Source organism: Pelodiscus sinensis, chromosome 20 (genome assembly GCF_052426305.1).
Source record: "Pelodiscus sinensis isolate ZL-2025 chromosome 20, ASM5242630v1, whole genome shotgun sequence".
Taxonomy (NCBI): Eukaryota; Metazoa; Chordata; order Testudines; family Trionychidae; genus Pelodiscus; species Pelodiscus sinensis.
The window spans coordinates 3654900-3676665 of record NC_143071.1 but is presented as its reverse complement, the minus strand read 5'-3'; the positions used below and the strand labels follow the sequence as shown (position 1 = coordinate 3676665).

The window sequence follows — 21766 nt, the reverse complement described above, 5'->3', positions numbered from 1 at the left end:
GGATAAACTCCCCATTACATCCCTTGCCCTGGCATGTGGCTCTTTCAAGGGGACTTGGGGGGACACAGGGGGAGGAGAGGACTGGGCATGTTCCCACCCTGATGGATAAAGGAGGCCTGAAATATTTCTCTGTTTTGAAAACTCTGCTGGGGCTCTGCGGCCATACGGACACAACGGCACCCCCAACGTAAAAATCACAAACCTACTGTGGCATTTGCCACCCACCCGGCCCTCTAATCTGCCCTGCAGCAGCACCTAGGAGTGGCGCTCGCGGCCCTGTTGTGCACAGCGCTGTACAAACACAGATAGGCTCCTCCTTTGTGTTCTAAAACTTCCCCTCCCCTTTGCTCTAGTCAGATGGTAAGCTGTTTGGGGCAGGGACTTTCTCTGATTCTGTCTGGCCAGTGCCTGGCACAATGGCACCCCATTCTCAGGTGACCCCCAGGCAGCACCATAATAAACCTGATCCATATTGACAGCCCTAATCACACCCCCCTTTATTCTTCAGGGGCAGCTTCCCTCGGCTGTCTGCAGGTGAGTGAATTGAGCCTTGCAGCCCCCTAGGAAGTAGGTACCCTCCCTGGCTCTCAGATAGGGGGAAACAGGACAAAATGAGGGGATCTGGCTTGTCTGAAATCACAGCAAAGCTGGAGTTAAGCTGAGAACAGAGCCAGACTCCTCCTGGAGTTGGCTTAAGCACCGAAAAGCATCCTCTCTCCTCTTGCGCTGGAGAAACTCGGCTGAACAGCCCCAAGGTCTGACGATACTAAGGGGTGCAGAGCTCCAGAAACCCAAGCCCTTTAGAGTCACCAGGAGCCCGAAGCTGGCTCCCCACATTATCTAGGAGCCTGTCAGCTCCCTTGGCTGGAAGGGACCTCAAGAAGTCCTCAGATTCAGTCCTCTGAGCGGTGGCAGGACCGAGAACACCGAGACCATCCCTGGCAGGAGTTAGTACAACATTTAAATACTTGGAACCAGGGGAACGCCTAGACCCCGCCCCACTTTAGAAACCTAGTCCAGATGATTTTACCCCCTAAATGTTAACCCTAAATCTCCCCTGCCTGTTACTGATTGCTCTACCTTCCGTGATAAGGAGAACAGATTGATCCCTGGCCTCTTTATAACAGCCCGTAACATATGGGAGGACCCGAATCCCACCGTAAAGCAAACAGAGGTCGTGACCTCACCTAGGACACTGCAATGTGCATCATTGTAATTAACAAACCTAAACTCATGTCTCCCATGACCGGGGGCTGGGAGCTCTGCAGCATTTGCAGAGAGAGGGGCTAAGAGGCAATGGAAATAGATCAGGAAACATTCTTCCTGCAAACTGAGTTGTGAATTAATTGTTTATTAATGAATTGATCAATTCTCTGTTTTAATTCAGATCTCCATACAGTTAGTATCAATGTAATATACACTGGTAGCTAGCTGTCCCCAGCTGTTCATGTCAATGAGCACAACAGCAGGCAACACCCCCTCCCAAACACACTGTAACCCCAGTCTAAACGCAGCTTCCCAGGGAAACCAGCGCTCCTCCCCTCCTGACGCAGCTGCCTAGTTCTGAGCGCCCTCCGGCGCCTTTTGTCTGCTCTCGGCACCCGTAGCCGCCTGGGCCTGGTTTAAGTTCCCGGATGCGGAAGTGCTTGTCCCTTTTTACCAGCACGTCGGTGGCTGTCTGAGTGAGTGGCGGGGAGGACGCGCGGCTGGATCCGCCGGCATCCTCGGCGGGGCCGGGCGGGGGGTCCCGAGGAGGGGCGGGGGGACACGGGGAAGCGGGCGGGGCCTGGGCGGGCGGGCTCGTTGGCGGGGTGGGAGTGAGGAGGGGCGGGCTTGGGGGGTTCGCAGCCGCCCCCCCCCCCGGCCGCGACCCGCACTGACGCCATCTTGGTTTCTTTCCTGCAGGCGGCAGCAGCCCGGAGCCCAGCCCGTCGCCATGGTGAGCCGGCGCGTGGGGTGACGGGCCGCCGGGGGTGGGGGTCCTGGAGCGGGGCCTGGCTGCAAGTGGTATGGGAGCGCTGGGCCCGGGGGGAGGCCCCCCCTTGCTCTGCCTCCCCCCCCCCTCCAGTGCCCGGGGGGTGGGCACGGGTGAGGGGCTGGCAGGGTGTTTCCCTGCAGTGCGAGCACCCAAAAGGCTGATGCACGTGGGCAGCGCGTTCATTGGGCATCAGACCCAGGGCGGGCTGGGGTCCAGGAGGCAGACCTCTCCTGCTTTCCAGCTGTGTGGTGCTGGAGAGACTGAGTCTTGATTTACGATTTTACTTTCCAGCCTCGCAAAATTGAAGAAATCAAAGACTTTCTGCTCACAGCCCGGAGAAAGGATGCAAAATGTGAGTCCTGTCGCTTGCCCAGGTGCTGGGTTGCTGCCCAACATGGCAGTTGCTTGGCTTCTATCTGTCTGAAGCGCTAAAGAGGGTTTTCTGTAGCAGCTGGAAGAGGGGCATCTTGTTACCCAAGCACAAACACAGTGTGTGGGCTTCAACATGTCAGGTGGCTTACGTGTTTCGTTATGGCCGTGTGGCTGTTCGGCAGGAATGTTGGGGTTCAAATTCTTGGGAGTCGGTGACTACATTTGGTCTGGGTTTGTCCATGAAATATAACATCGTGTCTATGAAAAAACAATGCGTAGTTCTGCAGCACCTTAGAGACTAAGTGTGTAGGTGGTATCGTGAGCTTTCCTGGGCACAGCCCACTTTTTCAGATGAAACCACAGATGGCTGTATAGAGTGTAAGTTAGTAGGCACAGGACTGGCAGTGAGTGACTGCTCCATGCAGACCCTGTGCACCATTATCAAGACTGTAAATCTGTCTCCCAGTCTTGTGATTCTAAGACTTTTGGGGCTTAGCTAGAGCAGATCCCCACTCCGAGGCTGTTGGACTAGGTGGCTGGTCCCCTGTATCTTTGGCCACTATTGGGCTGAAGCCAGCTGTAAGCCCTGGAAGTGCTCTGTTTCTTCTCTTCCTCCTCTGGCATAACTTTTTTTGCAAAACGTGCAGGTCATGGGCCTCTGTGAATTTTCGTTTCTTGTCTGCTATCAGTCTGACTGTTCTTTCTAAAAATAACTGACAGAAATCTTAGCTTTGACACCCTCTGCTGCTAATAGGTAAATCCAGGACCCAGGAAAGGACATGAATCTGATTCTGGTCTACACCCACTCACTTCCACTTGTAATTGGAGTGGGGAGTGAGGGGCGGTTCAAATGCAAATGAATGTTAATGACAAATCCGGTTTTAAGGATGATAGTAGTAAGGATAATACATAGTAGTATTTAGGGATGTTAAAATACATGTAACTAAGTAGCTGTGTAACTAAAATTTATGCGCAGGATGGCAGACAGCTGCCCGGAAGCCAGTGATTGTGGGGAGCTGGCTTTTAAGCTGACTCTTCCACTGGTCTCGGACTACTACCTCCATATCAAACACAGCAGCACAGGGCAGTAGATGGCTCCCTGCATGTGCCAGAAGCCTGGGATTGCTCATAACTTCATGGTTTTACACAGGATCCTTGGTTAACCATGTACATGGTTACACTTGCACATCCCTAGTATTAGTGTGTGCCTCAAGTAAAGATTCACTCCTTTCCCTACTGTCTGAAAGCAGTGGATTGGTATGCCACATGGTGACTGATTAAATGGTGAAAGATGCAGAGCACAGCAAATTCTCGGATTGCAATAGCTTTCTCTTGTGCTGAATGCTACAAAAATCCAGGAATTGGCAATCACTGAGTAAATACAGTAGCATCTGAGCTTAAATCAAGTGCTTAGGGATTCATTGAAATGCCTGTTAAATTGAGAGCCTGATTATAGCTGTAACAATTTGATATGTTTTTCTTATAAGCTGAGTGTTTCATTTTGTCAAGACCCAAGGTAAATAGCAACAATTATTGCAAGAGAAATGGAGTATCGACCTTAAGTCGAGTAAGGAGTGCCACTCCTTCCCTTCATAGGAAGAAGGTGAACCTTGAACTTGGATTTTGGCAAATAAGTGATGTTGGAGACTATTTACATCTATAATGTGCTCCTGTTTCTTGTCAGTGGGTTTTAATGTTAAGCAAGCTTTACATATTCTTTTGAAGGGGTACCACTAAATCACTTCTGCCCATAACTGTCATGCCTGGTATTGTTTCAGGAGGCACGTAAGATAACTGTAATTGCAAAATGAAAAATGTCTCTTCCGTTTCATTTTAGCATTTGTCTGCAATTTGCATGTGGTTTCCATATTTAACATTATAAACGCTGGAGGCAATGTGGAGGTTGGAGACAGCTTGGGAACCTCATGTACCATCACAACCCAGTTTGAGAGCCCCATTTACGACTTGCCATTGTTTGTGTGACTCTTGCATTGCAACAAGGAAAGAAAAATCTGAAAATGGGCTTTGTAAAGCTCATCATGTTGACAAGGGGTGAGGGCTTAGTGTACTGTTTTTGAAATAGTATGGGTGCTAGTATTGTTTTTAAAAGGCATTTCAGCCAGTCTGTAAGCCTCCAGTAGCTTCTGTAATGTGGAACTCTTGGGGCTTTTCCATACTCTGCTCCAAGAGAGGCTAAGAAGCACAGTCTCATGTCCCTGACAGAGCTGTCTAGTTAAATTGGTCCTAGAAGACACAGAGGAAAAACTAAATTTAAAGCATCTTCCGCAGCCTTGGATAGTGGTATATAAAATAGTGTTGGCACTTTAAACATGATATGCAAAAAGACTATAATGGCAAATACAGCCTCATGATACTCTAACAAGCCTTATAATGCTTTGTCAAAATAAACTGCCTGGCTCTATTGAAATTTGCAGCACTAATTTTCAGTGCTCGTACAAGTAAGTTTTTGGGTGGGTTTTTTTTTTTTCATTGGTGGAAAATAGCCTGAAATAGAAACCTGTTTGCTCTGTGAAACACTCCAGTGATATCTGTCATCATTGCAGGCTGGAATAAGTTAAATCCAGTGAAAACACTAGCTGCAGTTGTCACCAACTCTAAGGGCTTTGCAGCTGGATTTTTCACTCTACCTCTTTGTGATCGCAGCAGTGTGGCCAAGGTTATGTAGTCTTGAAATCTGCTTTGCGCTTCAATATTAGAGTGGCTGATGTGAGGCTTTAGGCTGAGAGGGCTTCTGGGACTGTCCTTGGCTGGCTGGAACAGCTTTCAACAGTTACTGTGTGCACAAGGCACTAATGATGCTGCGCTGACTCTCTCGTCTTTCTGCTGCAGCTGTCAAGATCAAGAAGAACAAAGACAATGTGAAATTCAAGGTGCGCTGTAGCCGGTATCTCTACACTTTAGTCATCACAGACAAGGAGAAGGCTGAGAAACTGAAGCAGTCCCTGCCACCAGGTAACTGTCGTGTTGTCCAGAGTTACTGGTGATCTTTCATTGGGATAGGAAGGGGGGGGCTGTGGGTGCCCCTCTCCTTTCTGAGCTCCTCTCACTGTTAGGCTGACTAGGGGGATATGGGAAATGGCTCTTTCTGGACATGTAAGAGCTGTCCAAGAATTTCTGCATGTAGATGTAGGGAGGTGTTGCATTACGGACCCTTGCTCTGCTCACAGTTCATTTCCTTAGCTTCATCAGATCAGAAAACTTGCAGATATTCACAATGTTCCGAAGTACATAAAATAGGGGAGCAGCAGACGGTACTGATTTGCTCGACTTACCGTACCATCTGTCCCCCCATACATCATTTGAGAGCATACTCGGTCTCCTTTAGGATGAGGTAGCATGTGGAGTTGTCAAGCGCTACCCTTACCATGGAAACAGAAGTGGCACCATCAATTTGTTGCAATGACCACTATGAAATATTTGCATTCATTTCTGTTAGTTTAATAACTGTTATTTCAGGGCATAAAATTGAGTTTCTTTATGACCTCAAAGCACCACCACAACAACCAAAAGGGCAAAGTAAATTTGGTACGGGTAATATTGAAATGTAATAGCACTGGTGACATTTCTAGTCAACATCATTATCTTATTCATCATGATATCTGTCAGGAGTGTGGGTTGCTGCAGTGTGCAGGGGGAAATTGTCCTGACTGCAGCACAGTTGATTGTCTGGCAGCTCTTACTGGGCTAGACACAAAAAGGGTCATGTTGAAGCTCAGATGTCATCAGGTCCTTGAATACAGGAAATTGTTCGTCCACTTCTTTCCATCCATGCTGCAGTGGTTTTCTAGTATCTCCGCAGAGGCGTTAACTACTTACATGGGGACACTTCATGGCTAGGTCATCTCTTCCATCCATTTTGGCAAGGTCTCTGAAGCAGTAAAGCTCTATCTGCTTTGACAACATTAAATAGATGCTCCCCCCCAGTTCCAAATATGGATGACTCAGGGTCCCATCCTGTTAATGTGTATGGCAGAAGTCACGCATGAGCGTCAATAGCATGCACAAGTATGAGGTGATGCTACAGGTTGGCCCTCCCTGGTCTAGCACCCTCTGGCCCTGACTGGTCCCAAATGAGGGAATTTGCCAGGCCTGGGGCGGGTGCGGGGTCCACTGCCACTGGTGCCCTCTGCCTCTGGACTGCTGGGCACCGATCCCCAATACAACGAGCCCTGGCTGCCGGCAGGGCTCTCGGGTCCATGCACATCCGTGGTCCTGCTAGACCACATGTTGCCAGACCAGCAAGTCCCGGTTTAGGGAGGTACAACCTGGAGTCTGTGCTGGCAACCGTGACTGTTTTGATCCATGCATTGTCTGTTCCTTTTTGTTCACAACTTTCCAAAAATAGACCAAAATATCAGAATCGGGGACCTAATGACTTCGGTTCCTTTGACATGGAGACAGGCCTGTCACATTGGCACGTACACCACGCAAAAGCGCCTGTGTCTGCTTCCTTGTGGGCACAGTGCCCCTTTGCACCTCTGCCTCTGATGGACTCTGCTGCAGTCGCAAGTGCAGGTGCACATGTAAAACTCCTCTGTGAATACAAGTGACTGTTTGGTTGCCTGCCACACTTCTTGTTGCCCCATCTTTGGATTAAAAATGACTGAATTGTACAGACAACGGAGCGTTCTCAAGTAATCACTTTGAGGGTTGACAGGTTCTTGCTGGGTTTTATTTAAATGATTATATAGTTGGAGACTCCACTGTGTGCAGTTGTAACACTTGCACTATAGGAACTACATTAAGCGTAATCACAAACCCCCCCCGCTCGGGAGGGCAGACTGCGATACTACAGAATATACAGCTGCACTTCCATATACTTTGACCATCCCTTGTAGAACAATCTGAAGTGTTAGCCGCCGTCTTCCTCATCACCGCCTTGTTGTTACCATCACTCTGCGCCTCCCAAGGACTACATCTTTCTCTCCCTCTCCCAAGGGGGCAATGCCACTTTCCTGTGTGGTACACTGGAAAAGTGTTTTGCCTTATTCGTATTTCCTCACCTTACTGGTGTTGGAGGGCCCTTTTTCCTGCAGTTCAGTGTATCGGTGATCTCAGCTTATGGTGTGCAGCCATTTGTTACCAGGGCTCTTGTGACTCCGTTACATTGATTATTTCTGTCCTAGCCTGTCGTCTCAGTTCTTTCCGGGTTTCTAGTTGTGGTGCATCTGTGAAGTTTAAAGGAGATCATAGAACACTAGAACTGGAAGGGACCTCAAGGTCCTCATGGCAGGACCCGGTACCATCTAGATTAGTGGTTCCCAACCTTCCAGGTGGAGACTCATTTTGACATTTCAGGAAGACTTGGTGACCCAAGGCAGTTCAAAAATGGGGGGGGGGGGGACAGAGTCACCTGGGGAGACACTTGGTGACCCTTTTGAAATGTAATGGCGACCCATATTTGGGTCCCGACCTGTAGGTTGGGAAACCCTGATCTAGATCATCCCTGGTAGATGTCTGTCTAACCCAGTGGTTCCCAAACTTTTTGGCATCATGCCCCCACCCCCGAATAGAAGCAAAACTTGTTGAGCAAAAAAAGGAACTGAACAGGGCAGCAGAACTTGATTGGGGGAGGAGGCTGGGTCGTCTTGTCCGTCCGTCCGTCCGTCGTCCCCCCCCCTCCGTCCCCCCCAGTTTGGGAACCCATAATTGGCTCTTCAATATCTCCAGTGATGGAGATTCCACAACCTCCCTAGGCAATTTATTCCAGTGTTTAACCACCCTGACAGGCAGGACTTCTTTTCCTGATGTCCAGCCTAAACCTCCCTTGCTGCAGTTTAAGCTCATTGAACTTAGGAAGCCTCCTTTGCCAGCCTACTTCAGCACCTCCTTTGTTACAAGTTACAACCGTAAGTGGACCTTGTGTGTTAGTTCATCACCATCTGTCTAGGTGAAAGGTCCCAAGCATGTGTAATAACTTTGACATAGCTCAGCATACGGGATGCAGCCGGTTGGTCTCGTGGATTAAAACGACAATACATTCTGATGCAAACCTCTAAAGCAGGGGTGGCCAAGCCGTTGAACGAAGAGAGCCGAAACAGCGGCGGAAAAAACGCGAAGAGCCACATCAAAATTGTTGAGCAAAAAGAAAAAGAGCTCCCCACTAGCCAGAGTTGTTGAGCAAAAAAGGGGGATGCTGCCCCTTTAAAAACCACAGGTTAGGCTTTTTGGCCACATCAGGCGCCTGCCGGCTGCCACCATCTTGCGGACACCATTTTGCCATGCCGGACGGCTCCCCTGCACCTGGTGAGCACGGGGCGCTGGGGGCCATTTGTAGGGGCACATGGGGCGGCTTTGCAAGCCGCACTTTCGGGGGTGAAGAGCCGCATGTGGCTTGCGAGCCGCAGGTTGGCCACCCCTGCTATAAAGCAAATCCAGCCCATAAGTAACTTAGGAGAAAGCTGTATGTGCAAGCAGGCTCGTCTTAGATGTCTTACGTACCTGTTGGCTACATCTAGACTGGCATGATTTTCCGGAAATGCTTTTAACGGAAAAGGTTTCCGTTAAAAGCATTTTTGTAAAAGAGCGTCTAGATTGGCACGGCCGCTTTTCCGCAAAAGCACTTTTTGCGGAACAGCGTCCGTGCCAATCTAGACATGCTTTTGCACAAAAAAGCCCCGATCACCATTTTCGCGATCGGGGCTTTTTTGCTCAAAACAAATCTCAGCTGTCTACACTGGCCCTTTTGCGCAAAAGGGACTTTTGCCTCAATGGGAACAGCATAGTATTTCCACAAAAAGCACTGATTTCAGGCAGTAGGAAGTCAGTGCTTTTGCGGAAATTCAAGCGGCCAGTGTAGACAGCTGGCAAGCTTTTCCGGAAAAGCGGCTGATTTTCCGGAAAAACTGTCCAGTCTAGACACAGCTGTTGTGTATCAGTTCGTTGCCAGGTTGTTTCTGTGGTTGACTTGGGCTTGTGGTCAGAATTTTCTCTTTACTCTTTTCAGCTTCCAACTAATTGGGGGTTTCCTTTAGGCCACTAATCTGCAAAGTTCACAAGCCTCACGCCTTATGCTAACTTGCTGAGACTAATGTCTTACAGGATACAGGCCTGTGGGTTTCGTGCATTACCGCTGAATACAACACACAGTGGTAAATATAACACAGGCAGACTAAGGTGTCAATCTTGCTAGACTAAATGCCTGGTTTCTTGACTGGACTGAAGAAGGTAGAGATCCAATCAGAAATCTAGAGTGCCCCCCTCAGGCCTCTCGCCTTCATCACGTCTCTTGTTGGCAGCAGAGACTCAGCTGCAGGTAACATCCAGTTTACCAGTAGCTACACTGATAAGCCCCTGGATGTGATTCAGGGTCAAATGGGTTTGCCATTGGTAATGAGTGGATGATCTTTCTTCCTCCTTTATTTATGCTTTAACCCTAATACTGGCCTGTGCATGAATGTCACGGACTTGGAAAGCTAGTTTCTGGACCAGTAGGCCTGCAGGTTGAGAGCCACAGGGCCGCCTGCCTAGAATAGGGATGTAAGCGACTAATCAACTAGTCTAGGGGGGGCCAATCCATTAAACAAAGAGCCACAACAGTGGTGGAAAAAACACCAAGAGCCGCACCAGAAAAAAAGGAAGAGCTCCCCACCAGCCCCCCAGAGTTGTTGAGGGAAGAAAAAAAAAATAAGGCGCTGCTCCTTTAAAAGACAAGGCTTTTAGGCCGCCATCTTAGCAATGCTATTTGAATCAATGCACCAGCTGGCTCCCCTGACCCGGTGAGTGCCGGGAGCTGGGGACCGTTTCTAGGGGCGACTTCGCGAGCCGCCCTTTAAGGGGGTGGGGGGGAGCTGTATGTGGCCCGCAAGTCACGGGTTGGCCACCCTTGGACTAGTTGCTCCCCCCCCCCCCCCCCTGCTGTGATCACAAGGGCAGAGTGCTGGGGGGGGGAGGGAGAGCCGGCTTAAAAGTGCATAAGAGCCCCAGCTTTGAAATGTTCAAGGCAGAGCAGGCTAGTCCTTATTGACTGACTGAATAGTCGATGGACATCCCATCGACTATTCAGTTAATCAAAACGTAACCTTCCTAGACTAGACACCCCTCCATAGAGTGGGGCTGGGCAGCAGGACCCCCGGGCTAAGGATGTTAAAATGCAATTAATCAAGTAAGGGTGTAACTGCTGAAACCTTCGGCAGTTGCACGCGGGGCAAGTAGCTCCCTGGAAGGAAGCCAGTGTGGAATGCTAACTGATGAGTCCAGGGGCGTCGGTTAACTGTGTACACGGTCACACTTTAACATCCCTACCCCAGACCCCACATGTACGGCCAGGGGAGAGCCCCAATCCTGGGCCCAGTCACGCAGCTACCCCAGGCCTCACAGGGCTGGCCAGTGGCCCTTGAGTTCTGCAGGGCCAGGGCTGCATGTGGCCCATGAGCTGAGCGCCTCTGTTCCAGGTTATTTCAAAGGCTAGGGCTGCATGCACAGCGTTAGACTAGAAATGACAGTGTGTGCGCAAGGGCTTACAACTGGAGAAGCATTCCCTAGGAATTCACATGCTTTGCGAGCTACACAGTGGAGAGGTGCAGTCTGCTGCTGCTCCTGCACAGCCTTCAGCGTAAGGCCAATCGGCCCAGCACGTTGTAGGCAACCGTGTCCAAGCCTGTTGCAGTCGCTTGTGGGATACTGTGACAGCTGAGGGTCTGCAATATGAGAATGTGATCGGGTGACAGGGCAAAATGTGGCTCGCTGCCATTTTTGCCACATGCCAAACAGCATTGTTTGTAGGGGAAATGGCCCTTCTCACACCAATAACAATCTCTAGTGAGAAAACTGCAAGGTAGGTTTTGCTGTTCAGGTCACACACCTTGTGGTCAGTCATGGCCGTGTCTGTGGGACAACAAAGATTATTTCCTCGTTTTGGGTAGTGCTGTTTCACAGGGCCTAGGGGCACCCTTGACAGCTTGCATCCTCCTTCACCTCCACATATAGGAAAGAAGCTTCAAGCGATTGGGGCGGGGGGGCAAAAATAGCCTTTTGGAGAGAGGCCTCATGCCTGAACATCCCCTGCTAGGGAGAGCTGCTGTGGACAGGGTTGCCCTGCCAACGTGGCATGTGTTCTTGTCTGGGGTGCTTGCTGCTCCAAGCTGTAAACCCCCGAGTGTGGCAGTTCTGACGCTACACTGTGCCGAAGGGAAGCGCCCAGCCCTGCATCGCTGGTTCCGTGTGTTAGCACAGTGACAATGGTGCTCTGTAAAGAGCAGCAAGAGACTCTGTAATGCAGGGGGCTTTAGTGAGGTTGACCACACGGATCCATGAGGTGATGGCCTCCAATGAAAAGGGTGACTGGGGCCATACGTATGGGGCAGTGTGGGCCAAGAGGCTGGGGAGGGGCCCCCAATACAGACCAGATAACACCCAAAGGAGGCGTGTGTCCAGGAGCCCCTGGTGCGTGTGTCTCCCGAGCACTGGTGCCCTGCCAGCTCTGCCCTGCAGGGAATGGTGAGTGGGGGAGGAGGCAACGCCCTCTTGCCAGAGCCCTTTGCTACTAGGGGATGCCATGGAGTTGCAGAGATCAGCAAAACCATTCTTGATGTATCCACTCAACCCAAGTGGCGTTTGGGGGCTGAGTGCCAGGTGCATTGGGGCAGTGGGGTTGGCTGGCCTTCCTCCTGCATTAACATCTTGGACTCGCGCCCAGTCTTCACTCTGCAATAGATTCTCTGTCCCTAGCCGTGCAGCATGTGAGCAACGGCTCTTGCTTTGGAAGCGCTGGGAGTGAGGTCTCCGGCCATCAGGGCTCTAGACAAGCAGAGAAAATCACTCCCGCCCTTTCCTTTGGGACCAAAATAACTTCAGCAGCTTGTCTCCAGAAGACAGTGCTGCTGCTGTGGGGTTTCACAGCCAGACAAGCAGCGATAACCAGTAGGATCTGCCTGTCTTCAGCTACTCAGACTTTTTTTTTTTTTCCCCCCTTCTCTTTAGGTTTGGCCGTGAAGGAGCTGAAATGAACCAGCCGTGCCCAGAGCTTTTCCCATGTGCGATAATAAAAGAGGGGACTGTTCTTGTGTCTGGCTTCTCTTTTCTGAAGAATGGCTTGACCAGCCCTCCGCTGCTTGTGCAGCCGCTCGGGAAGCAATGTCACCTGATGGTCCGGCTCTCCCCAGCTGAGCCTGGCTAGAAACCTCATCTTACCAAGCCTGTGCCACCCGTACTCCCCTGAAGGAGCTGGTAGTCCAGAAGTATGTGGGTCACATGCTGGGTCAGCTCCTCAGTCTAGTGCAATGAAATCCTCATCAGCTGCTGTGGTCTGTGTGTCATTTACTGGCAGTGTCGGAATGGACGTGGGCCCTAGCCAGGCATGGCTATCCGTTCTCCAAGGCAAGAGAAATGGATCAGAGGGGGAGCTGAGTTAGTCTGCGCAGGATAAACTTAAACAACAAATGGGCTGGTAGCACTTTAAAGACTAAAAAAAAAAAATATGTAATGGTACCTAACTGTCAGGGTGGTCAAATATTGGAATAAATTGCCAAGGGAGGTGGTGGAATCTTCCTCTCTGGAGATATTTAAGAACAGGTTGGATAGACATCTGTCAGGGATGGTGTAGACGGAGCTTGGTCCTGCCTTGAGGGTGGGGGGCTGGACTCGATGACCTCTCGAGGTCCCTTCCAGTCCTATTATTCTATGATCATGAGCTTTTATGGGTATATGTCCAGAACCAAAATAAATAGAGAAGGAGGAGAGAGGGAATGGGAAGGGGGAACAAAAGGAGGCAGTGGGTATATAAATATCAAAGGGAAAACCAAGCTGGTAAGTAACGGGCAAAAAATTTTAGTCCATAAACGCCTAGGCTGTGTCTAGACTGGCCAGTTTTTCTGTGGTACTGATGCTTTTCTGCAAAAAGTGCTTTTGCGGAAAAGCGTCCGTGCCAATCTAGATGCTCTGTTCCGAAAATGCTTTTAACGGAAAACTTTTCCGGGAAATCATGCCAGTCTAGACGCAGCCCTAAACTGGATAGTTAAGAAGCAGATAAGGACCCTTAGTTAGCGATTAGAGAGGAAGAGAACTAACACCAGAATCTACACAGACACAGAGCCATTGGTACCTTGGTTGGTTGGTTGGCTGATAATATTCCAGCCAGCCAGCATCTCGATGCAAACCATTGGCAGGAGAATTAAACTCGTGAATGAATTGTAGTTCCAACACTTCCCTGTGTATTTGGCTTGTGGAATTGGTCTGTAACAAAACAGCAACCTGAGCACCTACCACTGTGGGAAATGGCTGCTGGGCAGCTGGCTCCAGCCTTGCCCTTAGTAGAAAGTTTGCTGGCATAAACTAGACAATCACACCCCTCTAACAGCCAGGATCTGCCCCCAAAAGAACTGTAGCCAGTGTAACCATCTCCAGGGGGTTCGTCGTGGCATAGCTAGCACAGAGAATCCCCACCCACTAGCTGCTGCCAAAACTAAGCACCGGCCATGCCTAGCTCAGACTGCAGTGGGTCAGCGCTAGTGCAAACGTGCAAGGAAGCATTCGTGGCCCTGAGGCCCAGAGTTCCTTCACGGGGTGGGGGGCTGCAGGTGTTGGCCCTGATAGCCTAGTGTTGGCTAAGCACACACTGCTTCCTCCAGGCCTGAGCCGCACAGGGCCTGGATACATTCCACCTCGCTGAGAGACATTAAGGTCACTCCACCTACGGCATCCAGCAGTGCGTGCCCATTCAAACTGAGGGCGAGAGAGGGAAGATGGCAACCCTGATTTTAAGGAGGTGGGCTGCTGTTCTCTGCTCGACTTTCCAGCCCCATGCTGAGAAGACCCTGGTGTCAGTTGGCACTAAGCTTTGCATTCTCCAGAGACAGAGAGGTGTTGTCGTTAATGTTTTAGCCTTTGTTCTAAGAAGCTAACCAAATTAGCAAGGGTCTGTGGGCTCCCCTCTCGGCCCTACGCAGGTCTGCAATCCGTAACATCCCTGTGCAGGGACTGGTGGCATGGTAGAATATTTTTAGCTTTCGGTATAACTTAGCAGCTGGAGCGCACACAGGCCAGTCCCATGTGACCAGCGGTCTCCGCAGCCAATTTGGGAGGCCCTATTAAGCCACCTTTCCATGCTAATGCTTTTCGCGAGGGTTTGGTTTTACTAAGTTCAGTCCAGCAGGGCAAAGTGTGATGGTTAAAACGCGAGCAGGCCTGCACATACAATCCTTTAACTAGCAGATTCCATGCGCACTGCGACCAGCTCTCGGCAACGGGTCCCATGTCACGGAGGGAGGGTGCCAGCACGGGTGCCTCGTCCCTTAGCCCCAGCTTTGAAGCCTCTGGCAAGTTGAGAGACGGGTTGAGCTGAATCAATAACTGCCCACGAAAAGGATCTCTGCAGCGGGCAGAGCGGATTTGCCTGTTGTCAGCAGGCTGGATTTGTGCACGTTTCCGGGTGGATTAAGCCGAGATGGCTCAGCCTCATGCCATGTGAGTTGTCAATGCGTTAGGGACAGTTCCTCTTCCCCACACGTGCAGCATTTCAGCAGGAAGGCTTCCAACGTGCTCGCTGACCCCAGCTGTGCTGTGCTAGGATTCAAGGACCTTCAAAGAATTGATTTTCTGATTAGTACCGCCACGGACTTGCCCACCGATACACGGTGCCACTAGATGGCACCCTACAGCAATAAGAGCCAATTAATACCTTGGCGATGTAGCCCTGTTGGTCCCGGGAGAAAGAAGGTGGCTGAGCCGCCCTTTGAAGCAAGAGACAAGCTGTCAAGTGCCCCAAAAGGAGCACGTACATCTTCAGCAGGGAGCTGAGAAATGTCAGACACAGCGTGTCTGAAGATTGACTACAGAACTTGGTCCCTATGAGAAATTGGCTGTTCCACTGCTGTCCAAGGGAGAATCGGGGTGGGCTGGTAGAAAATTACAGGAGGAGGAAAGAAGAACAAGTGAGCATTTTCTCCATTTTTGTAGCTTGATTTGAATGTCCATGAAGCCAGAGATTCATTTTGGTCCTTCCCATCCTGTGGTCCCCAGCTGGCTGGCATGTTCTCATTAAAACAGCTCAAAAGAGCGGCTGGCTTGGCTGTGCTCCCTGGTAGATCGCTTCAATTGTCTCTGGAGCAGTAACACAGTTTCCGCCACTTTGCTTGACAGCATTTTCTGGCTGCATTTGAACTCGGAACGGGCTTGCCTGAGTGTTTCTGTTCGGGTGTCTCGTTTCAAATGGACTTTCGTGTATTGGGGCCAATGCTGAAAGGGTTAAATTGCCCTCCACCCATGATTGGTGTTTCCCTTGCCTTGTGCCCATAGCTTTTTGCAACAGCCAGGGAGGGAATCTTAAAATGAAGGTTACACTTTGCAGTGAAAAATCACCCCTGAAATCGGAGTCCTGTCCTGGTTCCTGATTGAGAGCCGGTGTGCTGTGTCTGCTGTTGGACGTCTGACTGTGAATAACACCCGCACACAAGGAGCGCTGTAAGGACACAAGGCAGTATTCTAGCGCAGGTTGGCGGTGACGGTGTGCACCACGTGAGAAACCAGCTGCGCACACCCACAGATGCTCTCTCTTTCCGCTGGCCTGGCCCTTGCTGATTAGAACATCCCAGCATGAGCAGAGCGGGGTGTTTATTAAAGCAAGCTGATTCGGAAGCGTGTACTCCCAAGGGGGGTGAGCAGGGGGAGGGGTTGGAGGGCTAGTCAAGCATTACATCCACCCAGAGCAGAGGTGGCTAACTTGTGGCCTATCAGGTAATCCACAGGGCCGTGCTGGCTACTGCTTCCCCATGGGCTGGGAATGGCAAATCATGGCCGGGGGGCGTGGCGTGGGGGAGATTTGCCTACAGATGCTGGTTGTAAACAGAGTGGCGGCCTGCCAGCGGATTACCCTGCTACGGCGCAGGTTGCCTGCCACTGGTCTAGAAGCTGTGACCTCATGCCGCAGGACCCTGAAATGGACACACACTGTTAGGCATGGGTGTAGGCAGCCAGCGCGGCGAAGTGCAGCAGCTGTGGCCGTGTGGTTCGTAGAGTTGGGGGTGTAGGCAGACTCGCAAGGTCAGCTGGTCGATTACCAGATTGCGCCTGGCAGTGGATTCGCACCATCCCCGGGCAGTCTGGCTGGGGAACCCAAACCGCCCTGGGTCAGGGGAGGTACGTTGCCGACCCTCCCCCTTCCAGTGCAAAGGGTAACCAAGCATGCAGGTCACCGACCGTCCCGTGGACTTCGCTCGTCGGTTCTTTTCCAATCGCGGCTGTCGCCCTAGACACCACCTTTTAAGGCCCATCTGGGCTGGAGTTCAGCGGGGTCAGTGGGGGCCGCAGCAAGCGAGGGACAGTGTAGGATTGCAAATAGCAGCTGCTCAGTGTGCTTCTGTAATCGGTAGGAAAACAGATGCCATTAGAGGAGCATAGATAAGATGCTGAACCTGACTGACTTCACTGCTTGCTTCCTCGCTTGAGACGGGCGCTCGGCGCCCACCGATGTTTTAAATCCAAAGCTGCTGGTGCGGGTACTTCCTTGGCTTCGTCTCCATGCCCCTTGTTGTTCACATGGGATGCGATCTGGGCGGGGACGTGTTTTTAACCCTATTCAACAGAGCCAGGCCTCTCCCACTCATCCACCATAGCCCCCCTCCGTGCGCATTCACGTCCCAGGCTGTGTTCCAGGCAGATTTTGTTCCAGGCCTGGGGTTCCCACTGCCTGCCTGGCGCCCAGGTGGGGAGAATATGTCTTTGGTGTGCACGGTTTCCTTTTAAAAGGCCACGTGGGACTGGAAAAGTACTGAGTGAAGGCCGTGGATGAGAGCAAGGGCTTAGCGGTGCCCTGGCGTGGCGGCACAGTCGGTGCGTCTAAAATGGTCGTGTTTCCCTGCCTGGCTGTCTTGCTCCCGTCCCTGCAGGCAGCCTCAGAAAACTCGTAGCTGTCCCTGCTGTTCTTTTCAGCTGGGACTGCAGGATGTGGCAAGTGCTAGTTCAAAGGTGATCACGGGGCGGTAAAAACAGGACCTAGAATGGGCCCTTTGTGTCTCTGCTCTTCCCAGCTCCCGGGCTCAGCAAGGGCTGATGCATCTGGCTCGGGACAGGCTGTGACTACCCCAAACGCCCCCTGCAAAGCCATCCCCGACCGCTGGTTCCCTTCATCCGTGCCTGAGGTTTCCTTTGTTGCTGCGCTTTGAAATCCACAGACGAGTAAAACGCCGGCGCCGTGTCAGGTGCTCGTCTCCTTTCCTGGGGGGAAATCCCCCCCCCCCTCTGACCAGTTGGCTGACCCTGTAACCGGTTGGGTTCCAGCTCCTTCCACCGCGGAGGTGAGGGGCGAGGGGCGATGGTCTCAGAGCCCAGCCGCCAGTGGGGAAGTCTGACTGTGCCTGGCGGGGGTGACACAGAGCTGGGCTTTGATTTGGTTCATTTTCCCATTGGCCCGGTAAAGGACGCGTCCTCTGTTTAATCAGCTGCCTAAAATGTGACATTGGAAATCTGCAATCTAAGGCCTCTCTCCAGGGATGGCAGGGCCCAGCTCCACTCCTTAGGTAAGCAAGTGTGAGCGAAGGACACCACGATGGCAGGCAGGGCTCGGATATATCCAGGATCGTGTTCGCTCCCACGGGGTCCAGAACCTACTTTCACCCCCGTGGAGAGCTGCCGAGCTGGGAGGAAGTTAACCTCAGGCTGTCTTCCTTCAGCTGCTAGCTTGGGAACTACCTGCCCTTGTCCTGTGAGCTAATTGCTTCCTTATGAAACTGGGGGGGGGACTCGGACAGGAAACCCCCCCACACCCTTCCCCACATCTGCCTGATTCTCCGCCTGATTCTCCAGTTTCAAAACCTAAACTCCCCTCCGCTGGGGCCGGGCCTGGCTGGCGCGCGGATTCCGGTACAACCGCCCGGCCCCGAGGAACCGCTGGCAAGAGGAGCGTCGTGTGTGTGTGTCCGGCCGGCTCCTGCGTGTCGGGCTCGCTGCTCCGTGTGGGTATCCGGGCAGATGCCGCCGGGGTGCAACCGCAGCAAGGCCAGAAGCTCCGTGGGACCCGCGCCTGGCTCCCACGCTACCCCAGCGCCTTTCGGCCAACGTCACCTCTCCACGGGCCAAGGCGGCTTGTGCGACGCAGCGGCGGGTCTGCGCACCCTGGCTGCTGTTGGAGAGCAGAGCAGGAGTCCAGGGCGGAGCTCCCGGGAAAACGCCCTTTTCTCTGCTTCATTTCTACAGTCATCGTGTCGGGTCTAAGTTCAGCTGCCGGATGTGGCGGGGTCAGGGTGCTTCTATGATTAGCCCTGCCTCCCCCGCGGCAGGGGGGGGGTGTCTCTAACACAGCTGGCCTGGCCCCATGCGCTCATTAGTCATGGGCGTTAAAAACAAGATCCAAACACTCCGCCTAAAATCGCTTCCCCTGCCATCTGGGCTCTTGATTCGGGCTGCTTCTCGGTACCAGCGCTCTCTCAGCAGGCCAGCTAAATCCCGCCTAGCATCACCGATGCTGTCTAGATCCTCCCCCCCGCCCCGGGAGGCAGGGCTAGTCTCACCTTCGCCAATGGGGAAACTGAGGCACAGGGCCGTGATGTGACTCACACAAGGCGCCTCTGGCAAAGGAGTGTCTCCCAGCCTAGGCACCTGCCCTAACCACTAGCCCGTCCTTCCTACCAAGTCGCCAATGGCTCTGGACTCTTTCACCAGCCTGCTTAGCCAGGGAAAGAACAAAAGGCCATTATTTAGATCAGAGGTTCCCAACCTGGAGTACGCATACCCCCAGGGGGGTACGAGAAGCTTGTCAAGGGGGTACGGGGAATATTTGGTAAATAGCTAGATTATCCTAATCGAAATATTCCAAACGGAGTCGTGTTAGTGAAAAGAGTTGTGGATTCTAGAGTTTAGAGTTGATTTCCTTTCCTATTGAATAGGGGGTACGGGAAGGTTTACTAAAAGCCAAGGGGGTACGGGGACTGAAAAAGGCTGGGAACCCCTGGTTTAGATAAAACCTTCCAACCCCCTCCCCCCTTTGTCCAGGAGAAAATATCAGACCCAGGCCTGAGCCCCATCCTGGTTCCCTGCCTGTCCTCGGCTTCCTGCAGAATCCAAACCACTTTCCCCTGGTTTCTCGCTCTCTCCATTTGAAGGAGGATCCGGTGGCTCTTCTGGCCTGTTAACCGGCCTCTGTCTGCCTCCGCCATGCTGAGGTACCCGTGGCCAGCCCCCCTCCGGCTCAGCCCTGCAAACGCCAGCGCCTCTCGGAGGGGGCTTCATGTCCCGCACTTCGCCTTGGACAGGCAAATTATTCTCTCCCCTTCCCATTTCCTCGCCCTACTTCTCGACGCCCCAGGGGGGTCCGTGCAAACTCCCGTCTCGCCTCCCTTTTCCTGCCACTCTGGGCTCAGCCCCCTCCTGCCTGCCGACGGGACGGCTCTGCCCACAGACCCTAGCAGCCCCTCTTCCCCGCGAGTCTCTCCCCTCCTGGGGCGATTCCTTTGGAAGGGGGGCCCGGGGCTCTTTGTTTAAAAGGGACGTAGCTCATTGGCTGTACTAGCAGGAAAAATAGAGACCCCCCCCCCCACACACACCTTTTGGTGCCATCCTGCTGTCATGCTTGCATGAGACAGAGGGGACCCCCCCCCCCCCCCCCCCTTTGGCTGAGCAATCGGATGGCAGGTAATTTGTTGCTCTTGGTTAATTTCCAGCATAGCGCTCAGCCTTGTTCCCCCAATTTTTGCCATCCCTCTGCGCAATACATTTTCTTCTGTGCACTGAGGCATGGGCAGATGTGCACCACCAGTAGAAACACAGGCCGGAGGCTGTGGGGACTCTGCTAGTCCGCTGGGTGGCATCTGAATCTCTCCGGGGGGGGGAGGAGGGCTGCCCACACACACAGCCTACGGGCACCCTGGCGCTCAGGGCTGTCTGAACTGCAAACGTCGGCTGGGGCGCTGACACAGTTGCAGGTCTCACCTCACTTCTTTGGCACCCAGGGGTGGAGACAGAACGAGGAAAAGCCGGATGGAGGACGAGAAACAACCAAAGGCTGCTGGGGCAAGCCGGGCCGAGTGTTGGGGGCCAGAGGGCTGGGAAGGGGAGAAAGGGCAGGCTCTCTGCTCTGTTTTTTTGCTTCAGAACCCGCTGGGAAACAGCCATCGCACTTGGCTTCAGGAAAACTAGAGGTTGGTCCTTTGTGGGGGGGGGCGGGGTGTCCCTTCCCACCCCCAGAGAGAGGGAGCCTGGACAATGGTTAACAGTGGGGCCATACTGTGCCCCGCCCCCCAGATCTCCAAGCCTTTGCCGGACAGTCTCGGCAAACCTGGAGGGTGAGTATCCATCTCCCTCAGGCGCAGCTCTGGAGAAGGGAAATGACTTGTCCTAGGGCACTGTGAGAGTCAGTGGCAGAGTCTGGAGAGGCGCTGGGGCCAGTGCAACCGCTGCAGATCCTGCCCCCCTCCTGCATCCAGAGGCTGCAGTTTTGCAAAGCATGGCTCAAATGGCTGGTGTCAGCGGTGGGATTTCAGCGCCCGGGCTATGGGTCCATCAGCAAGCTCCGATCTTAAGGCCTAATTATTATCAAGCATGAACTGAGCAGGATTCCAGCTCGTTCGCCCTGCATGCTGCGCACAAAGCTACCCCCTCCCAGCCCTTCCTAATCCCATTTTAAAGCCCTAATCCTTCCCCCAAGGCACTGGCAGCCTTCTGGGAAGCTCGGCACCCCCCTAGCTTGCAATGTCGGCTGCAGTCTTGGAAGGGCAGCGCCCCAGGGAGCAGAGGGTGGAGGGAGGTTGGGACCCCTATAGATAGAACCGCAAGCTGGGGGGGGGAGCAGAGATCCTATAGCAGCTGCAGAGCGGGGGGCAGGACCCCTATAGACTCGGCAGGCTGGGGGGGCAGGGATCCTATAGCAGTTGCAGAGGGGGGGCAGGACCCCTATGGACCCGGCAGGCTGGGGGGCAGGGATCCTATAGCAGGGATCCTATAGCAGTTGCAGGGGGGGCAGGAGGCTGGGGGGGCAGGGATCCTATAGCAGTTGCAGGGGGGCAGGACCCAGCAGGCTGGGGGGGCAGGGATCCTATAGCAGTTGCAGAGCGGGGGGCAGGACCCCTATACACTCGGCAGGCTGGGGGGGCAGGGATCCTATAGCAGTTGCAGAGGGGGGGCAGGACCCCTGGCTGGGGGGCAGGGATCCTATAGCAGTTGCAGAGGGGGGGCAGGGACCAGGCTGGGGGGGCAGGGATCCTATAGCAGTTGCAGGGGGGCAGGACCCCTATAGACCCGGCAGGCTGGGGGGGCAGGGATCCTATAGCAGTTGCAGGGGGGCAGGACCCCTATAGACCCGGCAGGCTGGGGGGGCAGGGATCCTATAGCAGTTGCAGGGGGGCAGGACCCCTATAGACCCGGCAGGCTGGGGGGCGGGGGGATCGCAGGCGCTGCGCTCGCTGGGGGAGGGGCGGTTGCGCGGCCCCGCGGGGGCGGGGGCGGGGCCTGGCGGGCGGGGGCGCGCGG

General features: G+C 53.1%; 1 protein-coding gene across 1 annotated transcript; it reads left to right on the top strand.

Annotated features, from left to right (window-relative positions):
• Positions 1 to 1570: 1570 nt before the first annotated feature.
• Positions 1571 to 12371, top strand: RPL38 (ribosomal protein L38). The gene is made up of 5 exons (XM_075904033.2): positions 1571 to 1682; positions 1906 to 1939; positions 2270 to 2330; positions 5201 to 5323; positions 12293 to 12371. The coding sequence occupies exons 2-5, from the start codon at positions 1937 to 1939 to the stop codon at positions 12316 to 12318; spliced, it is 213 nt and encodes a 70-aa protein (XP_075760148.1). The 5' UTR covers positions 1571 to 1682; positions 1906 to 1936; the 3' UTR covers positions 12319 to 12371.
• Positions 12372 to 21766: the final 9395 nt, after the last annotated feature.